We start from the raw sequence: 25,675 nt of genomic DNA, 5'->3' as shown, positions 1-25,675 counted from the left end.
TGGACTCTGTTGCCTGCTCCTAGAACACTTCCCCCTTGGCAGGGTGGCCTTGCCAGACCACAGAGGAAGAGGATGCAGCCAGTCCTGATGAGGCTTGACAGGCTGGGGTCAGTTGGTAAGGGAGGAGGGCTCCTCTTTTCTGAGGACTAGGGGAGAGGAATGGGGGAGGGAGGGAGTGCAGGACCGAGGTGAGGTGAGATGAGATGAGGGAGGGGGCTACGATGGGGATGTAACATGGATAAATTTTTAAAAAATTAAATTTAAAATAAATAAATACATAAAGATATTTGTAAAGAAAATGTAAAGCCAAACAATATATTTAGAGGACTCAAACTAAGGTCAAGACTTAAAGACAGAGTAACTAAGATGTATAGAAGTAGAAAAAGAGAAAACATATGGATCAATTAGTAAAGGCTAATTAGGTTTTGTTTGGTTGGTTGGTTCATTGGTTTTGTATCTGTTTGGGTTTTCATTTGCTTGTTTACCTTTTTTTTTAAGTTAGAAACTCATATAGACCAAGAGGGGTCTTCAAACTAGCCAAGGCTGGCACATCTATGTAACCCAAGGCTGGCACATCTATGTAGCTAAGGCTGGCACATCTGCATATGTGGGCACCTTTCTATCTCAAGATCCTGCACTCTAAACCCTCCTGTATACCCTCTCTACTCTCCTCCAAATACATGGTCTCATTTTTCATTGTTATTGTGTATATATACATATATATTCCTAAATATATATACATATATATATTTACTTGTGTGTTTTCAGGGCTGACAGTTTCACACTGGACAGCTAATTGGTATGCTCTTCTGAAACAGGGTCTTGCTAGGAAGCCCAGGTTGGCCTCAAGCTCTTGATTCTCTTGTCTCAGAATTCTGAGTTGCTGAGATTATAGGTGTGGGCTACCAGGCCCAACAAAAAATGATACATTTTGAATATGTTAAGTTTATTGTATCTAGGTGTGCTTCAATAAAGCTTCTTTAAATATTTTATCATTTTATTTTTATGTGCATTGATGTTTTGCCTGCACATATGACTGTAAAGGTGCCAGATTCCCTGGAATTGGCATTACAGTCATGAGCTGCCATGTGGGTGCTGGGAACTGAACCCAAGTCTTCTAGAAGAGCAGCCAGTGCTCTTAACCGCTGAGCCATATCTCCAGCCCTCAACAAAGCTTTTTTTTTTTTGTTTTTGTTTTTGTTTTAAAGCAAATAAAGTAAGAAATTAGGAGCCCAACATGGTGGCATACGCCTTTAACTGAGGTACTCAGGAGGCAGAGGCAATGAATCTCTGTGTATTCAAGGCCAGCCTGGTCTATATAGCAAGTGCCAAGACAGCCACGGCTCCACTAAAAGACCCTGTCTCAAAACAAACAAACTAGAATTTAAAAAATCCAAAGGAAAGCCAGATTACAGTGAAGAGCATAGACAACAGAAACAAACAGAAAACAAATCTACCCTCTTTTTTGTTCAGTATTTACATTTCTTCGGTGAATTGACAGTTAGTTATTGGAAAACCTGGTCTGTGGTCTGTTTTGTGTGTTTGAAACTGTGATGCTGTGTCCTTGCTTCAGAATGCGGGCACGCACTCACCAGGAGGAGGTACCTATTTTTAAAGGACAAACTTCTTAAAAGATTTATTTATTTATTTATTTAATGTATATGATGCTTTATCTGCCAGAAGAGGACATCAGATCTCATTACAGGTAGTTGCTGGGAATTGAAGTCAGGATCTCTGGAAGAGCAGTCAGTGCTCTCAACCACTGAGCCATCTCTTCAGCCCTGCTCTACCCTTCTAAATGGCCAGCAAAACCCTTCCCTCAAGCAGTACCCAGATTTAAGTTTGCAAATGTCAGCATTACTTTAAATGTAAATGCAGTAAATTCTTCAGTTTAAAAACAGGAGAAAATCTGTTTGAGTGCAAATAGACAGCCAATCTCAAGTGTTTCATTTGTTGAGATTAAAAGCAAAAGAAAGGAAAAGTGGCTGGGGATGTGATTTCAGTGGTAGAGCACTTGCTCCTCTTGTGCAAGGGCCAGAGGGTCAATCTGTGCAACCCCCCCCCCACACACACATAAGCAAAAATAAATCTTTAAAAGATGTTGGCTCGATGGGTGAAGAATTAGGGCCAAATGATACAAACAATCTTCTCTACTAAAGGATGAGCAAAGTGCATATGAGGGGAAAAAAAGCATTACTGAAGATAAAAAAGAACACAATGATGAAAAATAATTTTAAAAATTGTTTTAAATTAACATATACTTAACCACATAGTCTCCAAAAGAAAAATAAAAGGCTTAACATTCCTACCAATTACAGAATACACAGACAAAACCCACAGTGGAGTCAGAGGACCTGGAAAGTTCTTCTCTGACCTCCACATATGAGCCGTAGCACACGAGCACTTTTATTCATACATTCATATGTACACACACATACACAGAAGAAATAGTTTCTTAAAACTTGTATAGAGGTGATTACAGCAAACTGTCCTAACATTTATAGAACACTATAGTCAGCTGAAAACATAATTCATGAGAAAATTTGTTCTTAGCAATGTAAAGTGACTATATGAGGATATAGCTCAGTAGCAGAATAGTTGAATAACTATTGTGAAGTCCTCGGGTTAATCCCCAGGACAGGAAAAAAAAGTGATCACATATTAAGACATGTAATTGGCTTTAACCCCCTCAAAAAAACCCTGATGTCTTAAAGGTGTATTTTTTTCCTAGAAGCCAGATTTAGCATATTTTGCAACAATGACGAACAAGTGCAAGTACTCCATGTTAACACAGATGATATAACCCAAGTGAGGAGTCAGTGAAGAGAACATACGAGGCCACAGCTGAAGCTGCTAAGCCTTTCCCTGCATAAAGGATTGTTTTGTCCCCCTCACTGAGGCTTTTGTAAAGCGTGTGCATGATTAAACAGCCATTTGATGCTCCTCTTCCTCCTTTGGTTTTTCCTCCTTTGGTTTTTCTGTGCAGCTCTACTCCTTGCCTCTTGTATCCACCATATACATCATGGAAGAGAAATCTAATTTTAAAAAAAAACAAACAAACTTATTTCCAAATGGCCTGTGGCCCTCTCCCACACCATTGCTCTTTCCAAAAAAAAAGTTTTTGTTTTGTTTTGTTTGTGTTTAAAACAACAAAGAAATGTATTCATGAATCGGTAAGAAACAAATAACTGGAATATTTTCCATTTGGGAATTAAATACATTTATAAAGAAAAATCATGACTTAACACAAAGTAATCACAACAGAAATGAGAAACTGGATTTGTCTGAGGAAATCACTCTGTGTGTGTGTTTATATCTTGGTGTGACTAGTTGCAAATACCGGAGAATCTAATGGCGGATGTGAGCAAAGGCTCAGTGACGGGAGGACGGTAAACTAAACACTGAAAAAAGAGACAGGGTTTTTTTTTGTTGTTGTTTTTTGTCTTTGTCTTTGTTTTGTTTTCAGAATCATGAGTGCTCGCGAGGTGCCCACGAATCGTTTGAGCGCACGCACTAGGTAGGCTTGCTGATTCACGTGAACCTGCAATACTCAGGAGGGGACCTTTTAAGTCGTTTCTGTCCCGGATCTCCACTTCGATTTCTCACAGGTACTTCAACATAAATAGGTGTGAAGCTGCACCAGGACTTCACCCTCCCAAACCTGTTCCTCCTGAAGTCCGTCCGGTCTCAATCTCAAAGACGCCACCGTCCGCCAGGTAGACTGGGCACAGAATCAGTGACCCCGGGGACGGAGAGGGACATTTCTCCTGCCACGAGAACTAGGGTGATAAACGAGGCGTTGACAGGGGACAGTCCTGTGGTCCTCAGACAGGGAAACAAGCTTGCAGGGCCTTGAGGGTGACAGTCTGAGTGGCCCGCTTGAGCAGCCCGGGGCTGCAGAGCTTCGCCCCTGTACCCCGGGCCGCTGTGGAGAGGAAACTCCTTCTTCCTCAGGACTGCGGGAACATGGCCGGTGGGTTCGGTGGGCAACCTGGGGCCCACAGTGCTGGCTGCAGGGCCGTAAACCTAAGGTAACTTCCCGTTTGGGGTGACGTTTGGGAGTTCCACAGAGATGGGCACGCTACTTACGGTGACTTCACAGCCCCCAACGCAAATCTGGCTTTCACACCTGTGAAGACCAGCGTCTCTCAAGATGGAGGACCGCAGGCAGCGGCGGCTGACCAGCGTGCATGCGCAGAGGCGTGGCCAGTCGTCGTGGGGGCGTGGCCATGCTCACGCACCGCAGCGGCCTGGCTCTTAGGACCAGGCACTGAGGTTCGCTTGTGCTCCCTGCTGTTGGGTGATGCTTGAGGTTTCAACTATGCCTTCCAAGGCATAAGCCTCTCTATAATTTGTTACGGTTGGCATAAAAATAAGAGCAGTTTTTATTGCTTGCTTGATTCATGGTAGCTATTTTTTTTTTGTAGTGAAATTATTCAGATCACCATTTAATTCCCTCTTGTCCCCTGAAAGGAAAACAAACATGTCATGTTTCAAACATGACAATGAGCCAGCTTCACCTTGGGGTTTATTTTATTTTATTTTTCAAAGTTGTTTTTTGTTTGGTGTGTGTTTGTATTTGTGTGTGTGTTTGTGTGCACATACACACATGGGAATAGGCAGGCATACTTGCTCACAAAGAGGACAGAGGCAGACTTTTGGTCTCTTCCTCTGTTGTTCTTGTTTTATTTCCAAGACGAGGTCTCTCAGTGAATCAGAAAGCACGCTGGCTGTCCTCAATGGCATGTGTTGCTGTATATACTTCAAACTCTATAAACCTGTGGTTTAAATTCTCTTTTTTTTCATATTGTTCCATCTCCTGTGGTTCTAAATGACAGGACCTGAAACCAGCATCTCATTATTGACACTTCCCTTTCTTTTGCAGTCTGGCAAAGTGACCAAGTTTTGCTTAGCTTGGAATATTTCTTGTCCACTTCTCTCCATTTCTCCTACTCATTTTCTTGTATTTCAAAGTCCACTAAAAGCCCCTAAACTTCTCAGTGTGCATCTACTGGTTAATAAGGAGCTAACCTTACTCCTCACACTCTCCAAAAGCAAAGACACACAGGATATGTACTCACTTAAAGGTGGATTTTAGCCATACGGGATACGCATACTACAAGGCACAGACTCAAAAAAGATAAGTAACATAGAGGGTCCAAGGGAGGGTGGATGAATCTCACTCAGAGGGGGAGACAGAATAGACAGAGGCAGTGGCTGAAGAGAGGCTTAACCTTCTTAAATTGGATTCTGTCCCTTTCTCCAGCCTTGCTTTCCCTCTACCTCCATCTCCAGCAACACCAGACTTTCTGAACTGATCTCTTTTTTTCCTCATTTATTTTTAATGTTTGCCATCCAGCCGCTCAGTCCTTGCAGTGCTGATGAAAAACTAGGAATCACTTTCGTCTGGTCCAGTGTTCACCATGGACAAAATGCCAGGACCTGTATGCTTCAGGATGAAGTTCTCATCTTCAAATTTCTCCCCGTAGATGAACCTGCCACCAGTGCTGTTATGATGTGTGAAGTCACCACCCTGGTACATGAACCCTGGAACAATTCTGTGAAAGGAGGAATCTTTATAATCGAATCCTTTCTTTCCAGTGCTCAGAGCATGGAAGTTTTCTGCTGTCTTTGCTCGCCGTCAGCTGTGACACTGGCGAACACAGCAGAGTTGACTGTGGCTGCAACAAGAAGCAACAGAGGACAGTGGCGTCTACAAAGCCTTGATCTGATGACCTCTTATTCTGGTGTGTCTTTGCTCATGCTGTCCCTGCTGCCAGACTCTCTTCCTGCTCTCAACTTTTATTCAGATGCACTTGAAGGCCAGAGGAGGATGTCAGATCCCCTGGGATTGGAGTTACTGATGTTACGAACTGTCATGTGGGTGCTAGGCATTGAGTCTGGATCCTCTAAAGAGCAGCCAGTGCTTTTAACCAGTAATCCATTTCTCCAGCCCCTTTGGGTAAGTCTTAATGTGAGGCTCAGCTCAGGAAAACCTTCAGTACTACGCTTATCAACAGACTTAGCTAAGTTCTTTTTTCTATCTTATCTTTTGTCCTCTTATCTTCCTCCAAACAAACCTTTTATTACTGTATTAGCCACATTGGTGGTAATTACTTCTTTTTCTTGCTGAGGTTTTTCAATGAAGTTTCTACTGGCTTAGACCACTGTGGTGTCCTGAATGAGAATAGCCCTTGTAGACTCATATGTTTGAGTGTTTGATTTCCAGTAGATAGAACTGTTTGGGAATTAAGAGGTGTGGCCTTGTTGGAGTCGGATTGTCATTAGGGGTAGGAAGGCTTTGAGGGTTCACAGGTCTACCCATTCCCATTTAGCTATCTCAAAATGTAAGAGGCAAAAAATGTAAGCTCTCAGCTCCTGCTCTAGTGCCATGCCTGCCGCCACCCCACCCCACCCTGCCATGTGCCATGATGGTCATGGACCTCTGAAACAGCCCCCAGTAAACTCTTCTCTAAATTGCTTTGGCCGTGGTGTTTTGTCATGGCAACAGGTAAGTAGCTAAGACAACCGCATGCACTCATCTCTTTATTATCAGTGCCAGCTGAAATTCTTGGCAAGTGTCAGTTAATGGCTGTTTAAATAAATACCTGGAAGCTGCAGACCCACCATCCCTTAAACTGCATCTTTTCTGACTGCACTAAATTCCCTTCAGGATGCTTTCTAGTTGCATGGTGTCAGGTGACTGGAGTGATGATTGTGTAGATTAAGAAAAGAAGTTTAAGCCTTGAAATATTTACCCTTTCTTCTCAATTTGATTCTGAAAGTCTAAGCTGTTGGCACCCCTGATTAGGTAGTTGTCAAAGAGTGAAGCAATCATTTGTGATATGCAGACTTTTTCAAATTCCATTCTGATTGCTTCTTGAGAGGCTTTCCTCTCATCTCTTATCAAGTGCCACTGAAGTAAGCTTTAGCTGTTGGTGTCTTGGGTGTGATCAAAGACAGCCTGAATCCATCAGTCCTAATTTTAAAAGTCCACAGTTAAGCCTGACAAACAGAATTAAAGCATTCAAAACAGATTAAAAATATATCAAAAGATTGATCAAATAAGTCCAGTTACAACACCTTTGTTTCAAAGAAAGAAACAAGTTTCTGTGGGAAGCTGTTAGAAATCAATAAACAAAAGCTGACTTGGAGACTTGAGGTTTCTTAAAACCACAGGCTCCCGCTGATATCTGGAAGACAATTTATTTATTACCCTAACAGAACTGACTCAGTTCTGTAGAAACAATATTCATCTCGTTCAACTGTTGAACCCAATCTGATCCTAGACAAAAAAAAGTGAAGAACAGTTAAGATTGTGTTACAGAAACTGTTTTTGTTTGGGAGGTTGTTTTTGTTTTTACATTTATTTAGTGTGTATGCATGTGTGTGTATGTGTGTGTGTGTGTGCAGACACATGCACATACATGTGAAAGTCAGAGGACAACTTCTGGACCATGTGCGTTTCAGGGATTAAACTGAAGTTCTCAAGATGTATGGCAAGCCATCTCACCAACTTTGGAGAGACTGCTTGTTTCTTTTACTTCTTTCAAAATTAAAAACTGAAAGCCTGTCAGTAGTTTCTTTAAAACTCCAGCTTCTTTAGAATCTTCACGCAACAATTTTTATGAGAAAGCTTCAGACAAAAACCTTTTTAGTGGTCAGGGTTACATTATCTTTTCATCTTTCATTCATTTGTTCGTTCGTGTGCTTATTTTGATAATGCTGGGGCTTGAACTCAAGGCACCTTGCACTTGCTAAGTATTTGATCATTGAGCTATATCCCAGCCTGCACACTATCCTCTTTTGTCAAATTCTGCTAAAGAAAGCACAAGTGTTTTCAGTTTTCTGTCAACTATAAGGCCTATCTCTTCCAAACACTTGGGAGAGATAATCACCAACATGCAAACATCAGCACACATTTAAACTTCTGCAGTGATAGATGTTCCTCTTGGATTAGAGATTTCTCAGCCAAGTAAATGTTGGTAATTTTAAAACTGTGGCCACTCCCTAAACTCTCTGCAGTTTGTGGTTCCGTGCAGTGATTCTCCAAACCAGTTCTAACTTGATTATTGAACCACACCAGTTCTGACTTGATTATTCTAAGAGCAGCTTTACTACTCGCTGCCTGAAGAATGAATTAGCAGTCAAAGGTTGGCATTTATCTAAATCAACAAAATGAGAATGGTGACATGAAGAAAGGGATACACTTGTGAGTACATATGCCACCAGTCTTGTGCCAGCTTCTGATGTCTTTTTTTTTTTTTGGCAGCATGCTGAGGCTTGATGCCAGACCCTTGTCAACCATCCAGCAGCAATGCATCAAGCCCAAAACATGGACAAAGCTTTTGTTAAGTACTTTATTTATAAAGCATGCATAGGTTTGTTTGACAAGGGATCCTTCTATTAAAAGAAAAATATCTTTTATTCCTTTTCCTTTTAGTGTGTGTGTGTGTGTGTGTGTGTGTGTGAGTGTGAGCGTGTGTGAGCGTGTGTGCGCACGCGTGCAATGGAACTCATATCAGCAGGCTGCCTAAATGCCTTTATCTGCTGAGCATCTTTCTGGCATCTGAATCTCCTTTTATTTTTTTATGTGTATGCCTGTGTGGGTGTATGCTACATGTGGGGCCCTACAGACACCAAAAAAGGGAGTCAGATCCGGGTGCTGGGGACCAAAGTTAGGTCCTCTGCAAGAGCTTTTAACTGCTGAGCCATCTCTCCAAGCTCCCAATTTCCTTTCAAATGAAAGGACATTAAAATCAACCCTTTGCTTTTAACGCAACCCTAATAAAAAACAAACCTGAACTCCAAGTCTAAAAGAGATATGAAATACCGTTGGGTGTTTCATCACTTAGCAACTCACCAGGAAAAGAAGAGGCTTGGTTTTATTTTTCTGCTTTTTTAACAGTCTTGACAAGCAGCCTTGATCATATACAAGCTATTATTTTGGTTTGGTTTTTGAGACAAATAGCATAATGCAGCCCTGGCAGTTGTCCTGCAGTTTTATCTCCCAAGGGCTGGAATTACAGAGCTTCACTACCACACCTAGCTAGATACAAGTTTTTACCAGTGCTTAAGTGATTGTTGATTTCATGATTAGAAACCAGTATTGACCAAATGTTAAAGTACAACTTAGATTCCCAGATATAGATTCTTATGTAAGGCTCTTATTTTAGTCCGGTGGGTGAGAGTTAGCATAAAGTCTCCTGACAAACCAGGTCACTTCAAGCATTACAAAATAGGACTGCATTTGTCATGTCCGGGGGATTGTACCAAATGCTCCACATAAACTATTTTATTTCCTCAGAAATTTAAGAGGTAGATACTATTATTATACATACTTGACAGATCTGGAAGTTGAAGATAAGATGATTTCAGCAGTTTATCCAAGGACATTGTGGGTGAGCCAAAATGAAACACTGAATTGATTTCAGTTACAATATGCTACTTGATTCTTCTAGATCAGTGGTTCTCAACCTGTGGGTTGTGACCCAATCAGGGTCAAATGACCCTTTACAGTTTTCCTAAGACTATCAGAAAACGGGTATTTTCACTATTATTCACAACAGTAGCAAAACTACAATATTAAGTGGCAATGAAAATAATTTTATAGTTGGGGGTCACAACATGAGGAACTAACTGTATTGGAGGGTTGTAGTGTTAAGAAGGTTGAGGACCACCTCTCTAGATGTTTGCCCTCTATAATAGAAGTATATTCTACCACGCACCAGTGAGCCTGGGAGAGGGCTCTTAAGCATCACACAAGCCACAGCCTCCAACACTTTGACCACACAGGACAGATAGCCTGAGCAAAAAGTGTTGTTGCATTGGTCTTCTTAGAGCTAACTCTTTCAACTCAGTTGACTTTATGCTTATCTTAACTAAAATGGAATACTGATCTGCCTAGCCTCAGGACTCTGAGTTCTTAGGCTAGACCTACATACAAACAATTGTATTGTTTGTAAAACAATTGTATTGTTCTTAAAAACAATCCCGATGGGGAAAGAACCAACTTGGCAGAACGAGCTGCTGTGTAATGTATTTGTATATTGTTAAAGTATAGACACATGATTTCACCTAAGCATGACAGCTGTTACCACCTGGAGTCGGGGCTGGCATAAGGGAATGAGGAAATGGCAAGATGGAGGCAGTTTTAGTGTACTACAAGTATTACACTTCTTACATGGGCACTAAATACATGTGTGTTTATAATTATTCTTTAAACGACATATTTTGTTGTTGTTTTATTTTTGTCAAGTTCTTTTAATGCACATCTAAACTAAAAATGTTTTTAGAAAGTGCGGTAGTTTAATAGGAGTGGACCCCATTGAATGCTTGGTAATTGGGAGTGGCACTATTAGGAGGTGTGGCCTTGTTAGAGTAGGTGTGGCTTTGTTGGAGGAAGTGGGTCACCAGAGGTGGGCTTTGAAGACCAAGCTCAAAAGTCTGGCTAGTGTGATACAGTCTCCTTCTGCTGCCTGTGAATCAAGATATAGAACTCTTAGCTCCTTATCCAAAACATCATGTCTGCCTGTGTGCTGCCATGCTTCCCACCATGACTGGACTAAACCTTTGAAACGTAAGCCAGCCCCAATTAAAAGCTTTCCTTTAGAAGAGTTGCCATGGTCATGGTGTCTCTTCACAGCAATAAATCCCTAAGACAGAAACAAAAGACTACTGATGGAAGTCTCTAAGGTCAAGTCTCTAGTAAAGCGGCATCCTATTTGCAACTTACTTTAAAATGGTCCATGAGAATCATTACTTCATGAGGAGGGCGGGCAGTGAACCAGAAAAGGAGGGTAAAAAGAGACACACTCCATGTGGAATATTTTCATCTCCTTTATTGAAGGAAATAGAAACTTGTGCTGCTGAGGCAGTAGGACCTCTGAGCATGACAAGGTAGTCAGTGGGGCTGATATGACAAGCCACAATGCTGGCCAAGCATCCTACCACAGTGGGAGAACCAAGACCACAAGGAGAGCAGGAGGTAGCAAACATCCCAACACCTGGAGTAAGCATGTCCACTTGTAGAGAGCTTGGTCATGCATTTAAAAACAGGGTCCCTTATCACTAGTAGCACATCATCTCATGTTTGAAGACCTTTTCTTCTGGCTGAAATAGTTAAGCTACCAGAAAATCTGAGTTCATCTTTCAGATCCTTATTCCAGGTAGAAACAGAAGCTGAGATCTTGAAATATTACACAAGTAGAGCTGGACAGGTGCTGAAGCCCAGCCATATGCTAAAAGTAGCTGCACTTTCCCTCTGACTTCTCACACTTCTCTTACTCAGCATGTGCTCTAGGAAATCTCTCAATGCTATAAATAAGGAGAGAATGCAGGCAGCAGCCTAGGGGATGCAGGGAATCAAAAGCTGCTACATAGCTAAGACCATTTCACTAGAAATAGCACAGGGAACACTACTGGATCATGGTTCTCCCGAACAGCTGCTAGAAGCACACACAAAGAAAAACATGGTAGTTCTCCCATGTCAGGATCAGCTGCACCAAGGTCACAGTTCAGGAAATAGAGCCTCTTCATGTCCCTGGCAGAGTATCAGGCCCGATGGCATTCCAAAGCTGTTACAGTTTTCAAATACAATGAGGTGTTTGGGCAATTTGGTCACAGAAAGAAAGAACTAAAGAAATTTCAACTGATTGCAAATTGATAATGCTATGAAACCATAAATTTATACAGTCAAGAACTGATTGTGGGGGGTAAGGAATGGGATGGTTGAGATTCTGTTTCGTAGAAACAGGTTTATTCGGGTAAACCCTTGCTCAACAGTCACCCCTCCATGCCCATGAATTGGAAGGCCATTTAGAAATGGCCATTGCTGGATTAGTTATCCAGTTGCAGCTCTCTTCAGTGCTAGTCACATGGTTTCTAAAAATCAAAGTCCTGAGAGCACTAGATCAGGAAATGGGAGAAGCAAGGCAAGGAGAGGAGGACATCAGGGGTCGGAGTTCCCGAAACAAGTGTTTATTTCATAGAAGGCTTGGCACAATGAGGCTGGGGTAAGCATGGTTTCAGTGATTGTTCTTGGTTGCCTCCTTTGCTGCAGCAATCAGTGGAGTGAGGCTGGAGAGGGGCTTGGCAATCTTCAGGAATTGATGCTAGAAGGAGGAAAAAGGAAAAAGAAAATTGTCACTTGACATTCTTACTTAGTAACCATTATAAGATAATATGGGCATCAGTGCCAGAAACTGAAGGAAAAAAAAAATATTTCACTTATTTATTTTTTATATATGTGTGGGTATGTATGTGTGTGTAGGTCAAAGGACAATTTGCAGGAATCACTTCTCTTTACAGGTACAAGGAAATTGTCCTCAGGTTGTCAGACTTGGCAGCAGGTGCTCATACCCAGTAAGCTATCTCACTGACTGGGTATACACACTTCACTTGTAACAGACAGTAACTGTAAAAATAGCAAAGGAAGAATTAATAGTTTTCTACTCACATGACACTATACAGAACAGTGACATGGTTATTAAACACTCAAGTGAAAGACGTGAGACAGAAAGAGTTCATTTTGTATGATTTTGTTTGTTCCTACATAATGTTAAACCATTATAATAACAGAGCAGCTATTATTTCTGGGGAAGACACTGCTCTTTAGTGTCTAAACTCCAGCCCTAGCCTATTAGCTGGTGCTATAAGCCTGTACCATACCTGACTAAGAATCTTCTAAGTCCTTGACTCCAGCAAGGGTAAGAATTTCAGTAAGGACTTCAGTAGTTTGGTACATTCCAAAATTATTTTCATTGGAATGTACATTGTGAACTACTTCTAATTTAAAAAAAAAAATATTTAAGCCAGATGCAGCAGCACACACCTGTAATCCCAGCACTTCCAGAGGCAGAGGCATGGGGATCTCTGTGAGTTCAAGGCCAGCCTGGTGTACAAAGCGAGTCCAGGACAGCCAAGGCTACACAGAGAAACCCTGTCTCAAAAAAATAAAAAACCTAAATAACTAAATAATGAAATAAACAATAAAAGAACAATTATTTAAGAGAAATACCACATGAAAATATTATAGCAAACAATTTTTATATAACTTAGAGCTCTTACCTAAACTGGTGGATTGTTTTTTTTTTTTTTTTTACACATTTATCTTGAGGATATAGACTGTTTCCTCAATTTGATAATAAAGATCAGAGCTAAATTTCTTTTTGTGAGCAAATGTGAGGTTTATAATTATTTAACATATCTCATTCTTCTATCATTCTTATAATCCCGTTAGTATTAGTATATATGAGTACAGACACACACATGGAGACATCTACAGAGACATTCTTTGCTGAAAGTTGATTCAACTCTTATTGGGACAAAGACAGGATACATAGAGGAACTGTGAATAACGTTGGCTAACACTTAGAGATATGAAGCCCAACATCTCATCCTATATATTTCTGTCCAAATGTATATTCTCAAAGGAGAAGCAGATGACTTAAGATACTAAAAAGTTGAACCAGGAACAGTAGTACACACCTGTAATCCAGCATTCAGGGAGGCAGAGGCAGGCAGATCTCTATGAGTTCAAGGCCAGTCTGGTCTACAGAGTGAGTTCAAGGCACACAGAGAAACCCTGTCTAAACAAACAAACAAACAAACAAACATTCCCCCCCCCAAAAAAAAGTCTAAGTTTTAAACATTTACCAGATAATACTATTAAGTTAAGGAGCTAGGGTTGAGATCCCATTTTCTAACCTTTCTTAAGCATAAAAACAGCAGCATCAGATATTCAACTAGGAAGCCTCCATTTCTCTCAACAAAGTAATAGGTAAGTCCTATAAAGCTTCCAACTCTGACATTTTTTTTAAAAAATTCTTTAGTTAGTTAGTTAATGAGTGTTTTAGTTTCAAGTATACCTGCATGCCAGAAGAGGGCATCAGATCCCAGTGTAGACGGTTGTCAGCCACCATATGGTTTCTGGGAACTGAAATCAGGACCTCTGGAAGAGCAGCCAGTACTCTTTTCTTTCTTTCTTTTTTTTTTTTTTTTTTAAGATTTATTTATTTATTATATATACATTGTTTTGCCTGCATGTGTGCCTGCAGGCCAGAAGAGGACACCAGATTTCATAGTAGATGGTTATGAGCCACCATATGGTTGCTGGGAATTGAACTCAGGACCTCTGGAAGAACAGACAATGCTCTTAACCTCTAAGCCAGCTCTCCAGCCCCAGCCAGTACTCTTAACTGCTAAGCCATCTCTCCAGGCCAGCTCTGACATTTTTTGAGTCTTAGAAGCAGTGAGCAAGAACATATATTCATGAGAGCTAAAGAGATAGGCTGAAGCCCTGTATTCTTTACTCGCCAACTGTATAATCACGCAAAAGTCATGACATGTCAATTTCCTCACCTGCAAAAACTGGGAACAACCAATCCTGTAACTCACAGGCTTGCTATGAAAAACAGGTGTTCTTACTGTTTAGTACAGTAATATGATAAAGTCACTCACTGTAATGCACTTTTATTTAGTAACATTGCTATATTAGGAAGAAAACTCCAGAGGGCACTTTCAACGGCTATAATTTGGTACCTAATTGAGAATGTTTTCAACAATCACAGACTTAGCATAGCATCAGTACATTTCCCAATGCCTATGGCTTCCAGCACACAAATCACATGGAAGGCAAAAGGATTCTATATTGTACCATGTGTTTAAGGAGCCTTTTCAGCCCAAAGGATCCTACAAATAATGGCTTATATGTGGCAGAACCCAGATCCCATACCGAATACAAACAGATGTTTAAAATGTAGGTAAGTAAACATCCCAGTAAAATGTAACTTGTACAAAATAAAACTTCTCAGGGAGCTACTTCTTAAGACTCAAACTCTGACAGATTAATTCAGGCAAAATAAAAGATGTCTGAAAGACAACAACAACAAAAACTTCAAGAGCTCAGAAAAAAGACTGTGAATTGAGCCTAGGAAAATGTGCAAGGTTTAAATAGACCGAGGAAGAAACTAAAGGACAACTTTAAGCAAAGGCTCAAGAATGAAGGTCAAGGAGCCAGAAATACAAAGTGAGACAGTAGGAGGGAAGCCTATAACCAGCAACCCATCGATGAGAGAGAAAGGTCTGCTTAGTGCTGACTTCAATTAGTCTCCCTGCAGAAGGACAGTTACCTGCAGCAGCTCTTTAGCTGAACCCCTCTTCTCCACATCCATCTCAAGACAACGGTTCAAAAAGTCCCGGAAAATTGCCGACAGTTTCTCTGGGTTCTGAAGCTCTGGAGTCCCATTGGTAGCAATGAGGTACAAGGCCTGGCAATACAAATGCAGAATCATGCTGAGTTCTCACTGAGGCTCTTTTTTTTTTTTTTCTTCTGAAGACATGGTCTCTAAGAATACACCCAGTTGCTGAATGCTCTAAGACACAATGAGGCAGCCATGATACCCTGGAGAGAATATACTAGCCTAAGGATCAACTTTAACATTTCAAGGCCATGTGACCATATATACGCACCTAACATATAACTTCTTTGCTAATAAAACAATGCTTTATATATACCCAAAAGAGAGTGCATTTGAAGAGAGTGCATTTGGAGAGCACCTTGTGAACTTATGAGGTGTTATGCACCTAAGGGTTTATTCTTCCCGTAACATGGTAAGTTAAACATCTCTTGAGCTGCTGGGAGACACCTTCACTGAACTTGGTCACCCAAGAGGACTATAAAAAGTTGTGTTTGGTTAGGCAGCAACTGTTTCTCTGCTGCTTCCCTGCCCCTAACATGAAGCAACTCTTGGCAGAAGTAAACAAAAACATAGTAAACTTTTATAAACACTAAGTTCTTTAATTACAAGGTTCTCCTTCTCCTCTCTGTGTCTGTCTGTCTGTCTGCCTTTCTCTCTTGTTCCTTTGATTGCTTTGGTTTTTTGAGAGGGTTTCTGTGTAGCCCTGGCTGTCCTGAAAAAAAGACTCTGTAGATCAGGCTGGCCTTGAACTCAGAGATTTGCCTGCCTCTGCCTCTGCCTCCTACTGCTGGAATTAAAGGCATGTACCATACCTGGCTGCACTGTCTCACTTTTTGTGACCACAGTAACTGAGTAAGAGGCAGGGCAAAGATGATTATCCCAATTTCACACATAAGACTATATACCAGTTGCGCTTACTGTTCTGAGTTCATGTGCGGACTCTAATCCCAGTCTCACTTCCATTACACCACACTGATCACATGCCTATCTGAGGCAGAGGAGGAGGTGTTATACGTGGAGTTAGAGAGCAAGGCTGGGACCAAAGGGTAGAAACTAGAGAAGAAATTTTCATTTTGAGGTAACAAAGCATTTTCCAGCAACTGGAACTATCCAAGAGGGGTATGAGAATGTAGTTAAGGGCAGATAGATATCCTTTACAGGGGAATTCCTGCACTAGATGGGAGGATGAATTAAATGAGAAAATAAAAGCAATCAAAATAACTTCGAGTTTGTCCACAATCAAAATCACCAACTTCGTTGCATCTTTATTGTAGACTCTGCTTTCCTCTATTACCCTAATTCATTTCCAAGAGCTAACATACAACTTTTGGCTTACCCCTTCTCAACTCTGCAAGATACTGTTCCACTTCTCAGTCACCCTTCATAACAAAGCTCATATAAGAGGAGAAAAATAATTTATAAATGCTATATAAATTTCCTCCTTTCCTGCTCTTCTGGGTTTATTCAAGTTAGGCATCTATTCCCATCACTCCACTGACTGGCCATCAAGGCCTTTTTGGAGGAAATATGTCATTGGGGGTGTAGTTTCAGAGCTTAAGGTCTTTCCCTATGAGTTTGTTCTCTCTGGTTCATGTGTTGTTCAAGATAGGAGCTCTTAGCATCTATTCCTACTGAATACCTGCTACTTCCCTACTATCATGAACTCTCACCCCTTGGAACCATAAGCACAAATAAACTCTTTTCTTCTGTAAATTGCATTGGTCACAGTACTTTACTCACAGCAGCAAAAAAGTAACTAATGCAAAAGGCAACTGAATTTCTCAGCAATTCGGGCTTTAGTGAGTGCTGAGGCACTTTCTTTACTGTCTAATGCGTCCTGTTTGCTGGTCCTTTGAGATACCCTGCAAGTCTACTTCTCGCCTGCACGCCAGTGCCACCCACGCTACCACTCTTGTCTGAACTATTAATTACATCAGTTCTCACTATTTCCTAAAGCAACTGACATGACTCATTTCAAACACAAACTGTATCCTCTTACTATTATCTAGGTGGAAATCCTTTCTAATGCTGCAAAATAAAAGCCAAGTTCTCATACTGGCCTATAAAACTTAGTGGCTGGCCCTCTCTTACCCCTTATTCTAGCTACTTTCTCCTCACTCCTTCCAGGAAAATAGTCTCCTTGATTTTCCTTGGAGCACAAAAAACACAAATCAAATCAAATTCTCAATACCTAGAAACAATTGCACGAGACTAAATTTCATGGCTTACTCCTTTAGTTTCTTCATGTTTTTTTGCTGAAATAACTAATAAGAGAAAACTTTCCTCTAAGTAAACCCTTCACTATTACTCTTTCAGTCGCTCTTTTTCTGCATTATTTTTTCACAGCAGTTACCATCTGTTACTATACAATAATTTCGTATTATTATAAGGACATTTCTTGTATTTATAGGAACTTAGCCCTTCCTTCCTCCCCTGACCCCTCAATGCAAGGACTAAGCTCTAAAATTGAGCTATAGTCCAAGATCATTTTATATTTTATAATCATTTGTATTTTAAATTCAACAGTATCTAGACTTTGGGTGTATGTATGTATGTATGTATATATGTATGTATGTATTGTATGTATGTATGTGGGCACGTGTGTATCACATATCAGAGGACAAGCTACAACACTTGGTTCTCTCTTTTCACCTTGTTTTCAGGGATTAAACTCGTCAGGCTTAGCAGTAAGATCCTTAACTCACTGAGTCATCTCACTATATCCATTGTTTTTATGTTTTGAGGCAAGTTTGCCTCAACTGGCAATCTTCTTATCCCAGTCCTATTAATCTAGGATTATAAGAATGTATTACTATGCCCAGGTATATACACAGAGAGAAGAGCCTGAGTCCAATTTTCTGGGATTAGAGATAGCAGCCCAAATAATCTGAAAGAAGATGGGTACACTTACTCTCAAAGGGTTTTCATTAAGGTATGGGGGCTCCCCCTCAATCATTTCAATTGCCATGATACCCAGGGACCAGATGTCAACCTTGGGTCCATAGGCCTTCCGTGTCACAACTTCAGGTGCCATCCAATATGGAGTTCCCACCATGGTGCTTCTTTTGCTCTGCTCTGGAGTTATCTGTGCACAGAATCCAAAATCAGCTAGAAAGGGGGAGAAGAAAGACACACTTAGGACAGTACATCAGTGAGTACTGTGTACCTACATGGACATCAAGCTCTGACCTCTGCACTCTCTGTCTCACCAAAGCGGGAGTCATTTGACTGCTACTAGTCTACTCCTCTTTCAACCATGAAGAAAAGTAGTAGGACTATTAAGAACAACATCTGTAGCTTCTTGCATTCTCCTCAAACCAAACAGTCAAGGCATCAAAGTCCAGCACGCCATTCTGGCCCTAAATGCTTGGCCCTTTCTGCATTAAAAAAAAAAAAAAAAAAAAATCCCATAACTCAGAATCTTGTAATTAACACATTCCATTATCCTCTGGACATAAGTCCCTCAGTTAAACCCCAACCACCAAGACTTAAATATGGACTTACTTTTTTAATTTAAATTTTTATTATTTATTTTTTTTTTTTTTTTACAATTTATTCACTTTGTATCCCAGCTGTAGCCCTCTCCCTCGTCCATCCTAATCCCGCCCCCCCTTCTCCTTCCATGCTCCTCTCCAAGTCCACTGATAAGGGAGGTCCTCCTCCCCTTCTACCTGACCCTAGCCTATCAGGTCTCATCAGGACTAGCTGCAATGTCCTCCTCTGTGGCCTGGTAAGGCTGTACCACCCCCTGCGGGGGTGATCAAAGAATGGCCCTACTTTTATCCGCCCCTCGCTGTGTGCCAACAGAGTCTTCTTATAACCTGTCTGCCCACTCGTGACTCATGACACAGCCTGTTTGTCTAGGCAACTGGTTTCACACCTTCATACGAACACTACCCGCAGTTCTTCCACATTACACTAAAACCACAGACTTATTTAAACTGGGAGAGTCTTGATAGTGAAGACCTTCTCTGTACCTCAAAAGGACTGGCATGCATTAGATATTCAGCAAATGGTTGCTGGATAAATAACGGAATGAGTGCAGTTACATAATGCCTTTTTCTAATTCATTATGTCTCTCATACTAGACTGGAAATTTCTTGAAAGGTAGTAAAATATACCCTCAGTGCCTATCAGAGAATCACAGAAGTAGACATTGGGTGGGGGAGTATAATGAGTAAAAAAATTGAAAAACAGTGAGAAGACACTGTAATACGGAGAATATAAATATCCCACATCTTATGAAAGAATAAGGTCTCTGGCGATTATTATAGTAACTATTATTTAATAGCCATCCTGCCAGAGACACAGCTCCACATATAGAGAAGTGTTATTCCCAAACCTCCTACTTACTTAACTTGACAGAGCCATCCATTCCCAGGAGAATATTGTCACTCTTGATGTCTCTGTGAATGACTTGGTTTGAATGTAGGAACTCTAAAGCTTGCAGACACTGTTGAAGTAGTATGTGCAGAAGAAGAAAGAGACATGTGATACAAAAGACTAACAATAATTTGGCTTCCCCATTTTAACAAGAAGAAAATAAGGCCCCCAGGAATAAACGAACTTGTTCCACATAAAGAGATAAAGCCAGCTATATAATCAGGGCAGCTTACAATCTGCCTGTCACTTCACCTTGAAGGAATCCTATGCCTTTGACCTTCTTGGCATTGAGTACTTAATCTCCCACCCCAAACACACAATTTAAATTTTAAGTAATTAATTTTAAAACTACATGCTGCTTTTGTCTTATAATTTCCCTTTGATCAAAAGTATTCTATCAATATATTTCCATGTCTAAGAAGGAGAAACACGGAAGTAGTGCTAGTAAACATGTTATTTTGGGAAAGGAAGTCTATACACTGTATTTGACATCCGTATGAAGCATGAAGACACATATTCAGTGGGCACCTGAATTTATCTTAAGTTCTATACACAGATGGATATTTAGAAATCATTTAAAAGACAAATCATTTTATTCAGTGCTGAGAAGTGAAACTATGGCTTCATATTTACCAAGCTTATATTCTTTCCCTGACCCACACTGCCAACACAGATAGATTTTTTTTTTTAGGTTTAGTAATGACTACGACGAGTAAAGGAAATGGGAAAAATATTTTAAAAATTAAAGAAAAAAAAACCCACCTAATTGTGATGATCCCCCAAACAATACACACAAAGTTAGACACTTATACTTAGCTAGGAGAATGAGCGTCAAACAGACTGGCTGTTACAATGTACAGTGAAAATGTTCTGGGCGAGTGAGATGGCTCAGTGGGTAAAGCAGTTTGTCACCAAACTATGATATGAGCTATTTTCCTGGAATCCACATGGAGCTGTCCTCTGACCTCCACATGCTCACCATAGCATGAACACATTTATATACTTGCATATGTGTGCGCGCATACACACACACACACACAAAAGAAGTTCTTAGTTAAAAGTCAGCAGTATCTTAACATTTTTTAAAAGAAATTTATGTATTTTATTTTATGAGAGGGTTTTGTAGCGTATATGTATGTACATCCTGTGTGTGTGTGTGTGTGTGTGTGTGTGTGTGTGTGTGTGTGTGCGCGTGTTGCCTGCAGAGGTCAGAAGACGGCAGCTCTATTAGATTAAAGAATGATAATACCACCTATTATATAATGTTTACATTTTTGCCATGTTTTCTGTGGCTTTGGTGCAGTTCTTGGGATCAAACTCAGGGCTTCATATATGATACTCTTCAAAGCTGATCTATAGTTTCAAGCCCCCAAGTGCTTAAAAAAAATCCATTTCTTCTAACAGTCACTTCATAAGTGTGCTGAAAAATAGTGAATTATATATACTTCAAGAGGATGAATTATATGGCATATGAAATGTGTCTCAGTAAGTAGTTTCAAAAGTGATAATGATCTCTCCTATATTTTAAGAATAATAATGCCACTTAATTAAGTAACATTTACATTTTCTTGCCAAGTGTTTTATTGGTAGAGTTCTGGGGATCAAACTCAGGGCTTCTGTCAAGATGTTATTTTATAAGATGTGTATGTGTGCCACAGAGCACGTTGGAGGTCAGAGTACAACTCTGTGGCGTTGTTCCTCTCCCATCGTTTATGGGTTCAGAGGACTGGACTCAGGTCATCAGGCTTTCACTTCAAGATGAGAGGTGAAAACAAATTAAATAACACAATGTTTTTTGACCTCCAAAGGGCAGCTACATGCATACAATTATCTATCATATCTGTAGCATTAAATTTTTATAAGAAGAATGTGATGAGGGGCTTTTTGGAAGAGTTATTTTTTCAAAGGTCATAAAATATTGTATTAATAGTAGAGCAAATGAAACAGAACTTCTAGGAATCCCAGCTGGAAATTACAATGTTAATGCATTTCATTCTCATTAGCATTGGCTAAATACACAACTCTATAATTTCATCCATATGCCTCTAGGTTTTCCACCATCAGACGCTAATCACACTCACCCCTATAAAATTCTTTATCTCACTCTTTCTTCAATCTCCTGACCTTTCTGCTATTGGGTATTAGAAAACCTCAGTCTCTCATGGCCAGGCATGGTGGCACATACCTTTAATCCCAGCACTTGGGAGGCAGAGGCAGGCAGATCTCTGAGTTTGAAGGCAGCCTGGTCTACACAGAGACTTCCAGGACAGCCACAGCTATACAGAAAATCCTGTCTCAGTCTCTCAAGAACAAAACAGCAGCCTTCAACATTGTTTATTCCCATCATTGTCCTCACTTGGAAACGTGAATATGTGCCTATCCTCTATAGATAATGCTTCTCATGGGAACCTTCTGGAAAGCTTACTACAGCATCATTATTACAGACCTCTAGGTATCTAATTGCAACGAGGAAAAAAGAGAGTTGTATTTATGCTCTTTTTTTCTTGTTTTTTTTTTTTTTTTTTTGTCTAGAGCTACGACTGTTGATTGGTTTGCTTGAAACAGGGTCTCTTGTATTCCAAGCTGGCCTGGAACTTGCTATGTAATCAAAGATGATCTTGAACTTCTGATCCTCCCAGTGTTGCAATCACAGGCATATACCACCACACCAGGCTTTTTGCCTGAAGTCAGTTTATCCTAGAATTTTGCCTCTATGTGTCATTCAGATAGATAGTCAAATTAAAGGAGAAATTGCTGACTAACTGAAGTATGCCACTACCTTTACCAATGTTATTTCCTTCAGAGTACACAAAGCAGGGAGGCAGGAAAAAAAAAGCGTTCAAATGTGTGCCCAAATAAAAGTGATGAAAAGAAATATTATGTGTAAGAACGGTTATAATTACACATTGAAAGTATACATGACTATTTAATAGATATTTCTGCATACTGTCTAATTTTTCTACCATGGTCAGAACAGTTAGTTTTAAAGAAAAAAAAATCATGATTATAGAAATTATAAAATACAAGCATGCAATATGAATGATAAATCCCAGAACTAACTTCTCCCATTTCCACAGAGCCCAGACTAAAGCCTCTTTTGGGTGTGAACTTTCATAGATAGTAACGTGGAGGTCACTTTCTGCTTGATCCTTGGCCTTACCTCTCGGCACACAGCTGCTATCTGTCCTTCATCCATACAGGTTTCTGTCACCACATCTGTCAAGGAGCCTCCAGCCAAGTATTCCATGACAACCCATAACTCATCTCCCACAAGGTAACTGCAGGAAAATAGGTACAGGGCAAGAAGGAACAATCAGAAGAATACAGTAAGCCACTGCAGTGGGTTTCAAAACCTAGGGACTAGTATATAAGAGAAACTATCTCAGCCAGCTTTTGAAGAATCTAGAATTCCTTACTCTGGATAAAACAAAACTTGGAGGACAGAATCAGTAATTTTAAATCATTTAGGGATATATCCAGGAAAAAAAAAAAAAAAAAAGCATTCATGGACTATAAAGTCCCAAGCACTAAGACTAAGATACTAGGTTAAAATATAAAATCACATCTTATCACAATACCAAAGGATAGCTCCTAAAATTAGAAAGACTAGCTTTATTCCCATGCCTGCAAAGTATCCAGGCAGTACACACACACATGAAAAGGATGGGATTTGGAAGCCATGTTACTATCAAAAGGGAGGGCATCAGGAACTCCTTGAGAGTTCTACTAGATCTGAGATGACAAAATAATTACTGGATCTTGTTCAAGACCCTAGCTCCAGGGTCCAATAATGTATATACCAATATTTACTGAAAAAAAAAATCCATGAGTAAAAGAATGTTAAATCTGTATTACTATAATAGAATGTAAGTGAAAGGATGATGGTAAATATTTTAAAGGCTGTAGACTGTATACAAGGTCAGTATGCTGACAATGACTTTTACTTTGAGTTTCTATGATTCTAGCCTCTTCTGATAAACTAAGGCTGTGGTTTGGTAGCCTAACCTGAGTTAGCACTGAATTTGACTCAGAGATTAGCTCTCTTGGCTCCATTATTGGTTAAATAAAAAGGTAACTTAACATTAACTCACTATAGACAACTGAAAAAAGAGGCTAACTGACTTGTGTTAGCAAAGAAGCTGTGCTAGAGAAAAACCATGTGTTGGTTTAAGGTATAAGATCTCAGCAAAGAAGCTGTGCTAGAGAAAAATTATGTGTTGGCTTAAGGTATAAGATCTCTCATCTTTTCTTGATCCTAATAATGGGTCTCTTATCTGGGGAAACAAAGAATTTTAACACTTATCTCAAATAAAGGTAAGATTTTAATCCTGTTCTTCTATAATTTTCTTCTGGTGGTGTTAGGAACAAAACTCTGAGCCTCATGCATGCAGGTTAAGCATTCTATCACTGAGCTACATAGTAATTGTATCATAGCCAAGAGTAATTTTCTTTTAAGGTAATGAAGAATAAACAGGACATGTTAAAAAATGGTAGTGTATGCCTTAATCCCAGCAGTCAGGAGGTTGAGGCTGGTTAAGCTAAAATATTTAGTATTTTCAGTTTAATGAAAGTTTATATGACAAGGAGGCAGTAATAAATTTCAGCTGACTACAATGTTACTAGTAGTTAACAATGAAATAGGCATTGGGGCAGGGGGAATGATGACAATGACAGATGGATGGACTTTTGTTGACTTAGAAAAGCAAAGAGTCCCATTCTTTCCATGGTGGTCAGATTTCAAAACAACATCCAGACCAGAGTGAACATCACATTTTAGGAGTATATGGACAGTAAGAGTTATTCAGGAAGGTAAACAGGATGAGGAAACGCTTAGACTATATAATGAAATAAGGATATTAAGTAGAGGGGCTGAAAAGGCCAACGTCCCTAATCATAGTAAAAGAATCAGTTGTTAGAAGCTGTGGGGTCATAGGGTTAATCATTACTCAGAAGGATTTCTAGCAATCACAGAGCTCAGCACAGAAAATAGTTAAAGGGAAGCAATTCCAAGTGCTGCCTTCATCATCTCTAACACTTAGGCCCCAAAGGCCTGGAACTTCTGTGACATGGCCCACCCTCTCCATACCTGTCCAGGTAATTCACAATATTTGGGTTTTTGTTTTCCCTCATGACCAGGATCTCGTTAATAATCAGCTCTTTCTTCGGCTGCTGCTGAAGATTCATCTGTTTGATGGCCACCTGGAATAACAACACAATAACGTACACCAAGGATCACACAAAATTGACTGAGCACAGGTTTAGCTCCAGACCTTAGTACTAAGGAAACAACTGTGAGTAAGGCATGGCCTTAGCACTAAAGTAATTCATAACTTATCAATGTTAAATGGTTTTCAAAGTGAGTCTCTCTGCCAGTGGCATTTAACATCATCTCAAAGATTGCTGGAAACAAATGTCCTCAGACGCCACTCTAAACCTACTGAAAATAAGCTTTTGTAATAGTCTGATATACAGCAAAATCTGATACTGCAACGTTAAAAAAAAAAAGCTTAAAAAAATCCTAGATAGTTGGTACTACCTATTATCCTAGCATCCAATAGGCTGAGATAGGAGAATTGTACATTAGTGACCATAGTTAGACTGTCTTTTAAAAATGGAAATAACAAAAAAGGAAACTACAAGGCACTCAAAGAAGTTAATAAAATGTTTTAAAAATAGGGCTGGAAAGATGGTTTAGCAGTTAAGAACATACACTTCTCTTGCAAAGTTCAGTTCCCAGCACTCACACTGGGCAGCTCACAACCTTGCCTGTAACTCCAGCTTCAGGGGTTCTGATGGCCTGCTCTGACCTCTGTGGGCACCTCTACTTACCTGCATATTAACCCCCCCCCCTCCACACAGGGCATGTAAAGTTAAATCAGAAATTACCAGGTTAAGAAAGATTAAGAAAGGAGACAAGATTCCTAATGCTTATATGTGAAAAGGGGCTTCACTGGCTTTTTGTTTCTATAAATTAAAAAAAATCCTACATAATATAAATAGTAAGATATACTTTAGATGCCTAGGTATTAGGTACTCTTCTCAAGTGTTCACAAATTTATTCTGCTTTCTTTTCTTTCTCCCTTCCTTCCTTT

At 40.0% G+C, this 25,675-nt stretch overlaps 1 protein-coding gene across 5 annotated transcripts in view; it reads right to left on the bottom strand.

Annotated features, from left to right (window-relative positions):
* Positions 1-10,821: 10,821 nt before the first annotated feature.
* Positions 10,822-25,675, bottom strand: part of Pak1 (p21 (RAC1) activated kinase 1) — a 126,599-nt gene continuing 111,745 nt past the window's right edge. For all 5 annotated transcript variants that reach the window (XM_055623176.1, XM_055623178.1, XM_055623177.1 and 2 more), the window contains exons 10-15: positions 24,670-24,782; positions 22,744-22,861; positions 19,554-19,653; positions 18,112-18,308; positions 15,132-15,269; positions 10,822-12,113 (exon numbers count right to left, since the gene is read on the bottom strand). In XM_055623176.1, the coding sequence (XP_055479151.1) occupies positions 12,027-12,113; positions 15,132-15,269; positions 18,112-18,308; positions 19,554-19,653; positions 22,744-22,861; positions 24,670-24,782 (753 nt within the window). In that variant the 3' untranslated portion in view covers positions 10,822-12,026. The remainder of the gene's footprint in view (positions 12,114-15,131; positions 15,270-18,111; positions 18,309-19,553; positions 19,654-22,743; positions 22,862-24,669; positions 24,783-25,675) is intronic.

Source organism: Psammomys obesus, unplaced genomic scaffold, assembly GCF_907164565.1.
Source record: "Psammomys obesus unplaced genomic scaffold, mPsaObe1.curated_primary_1811, whole genome shotgun sequence".
In the NCBI taxonomy this organism is placed as follows: domain Eukaryota; kingdom Metazoa; phylum Chordata; class Mammalia; order Rodentia; family Muridae; genus Psammomys; species Psammomys obesus.
Note: the sequence above shows the minus strand (reverse complement) of the source record. Positions and strands in the feature narration are given on the sequence as shown.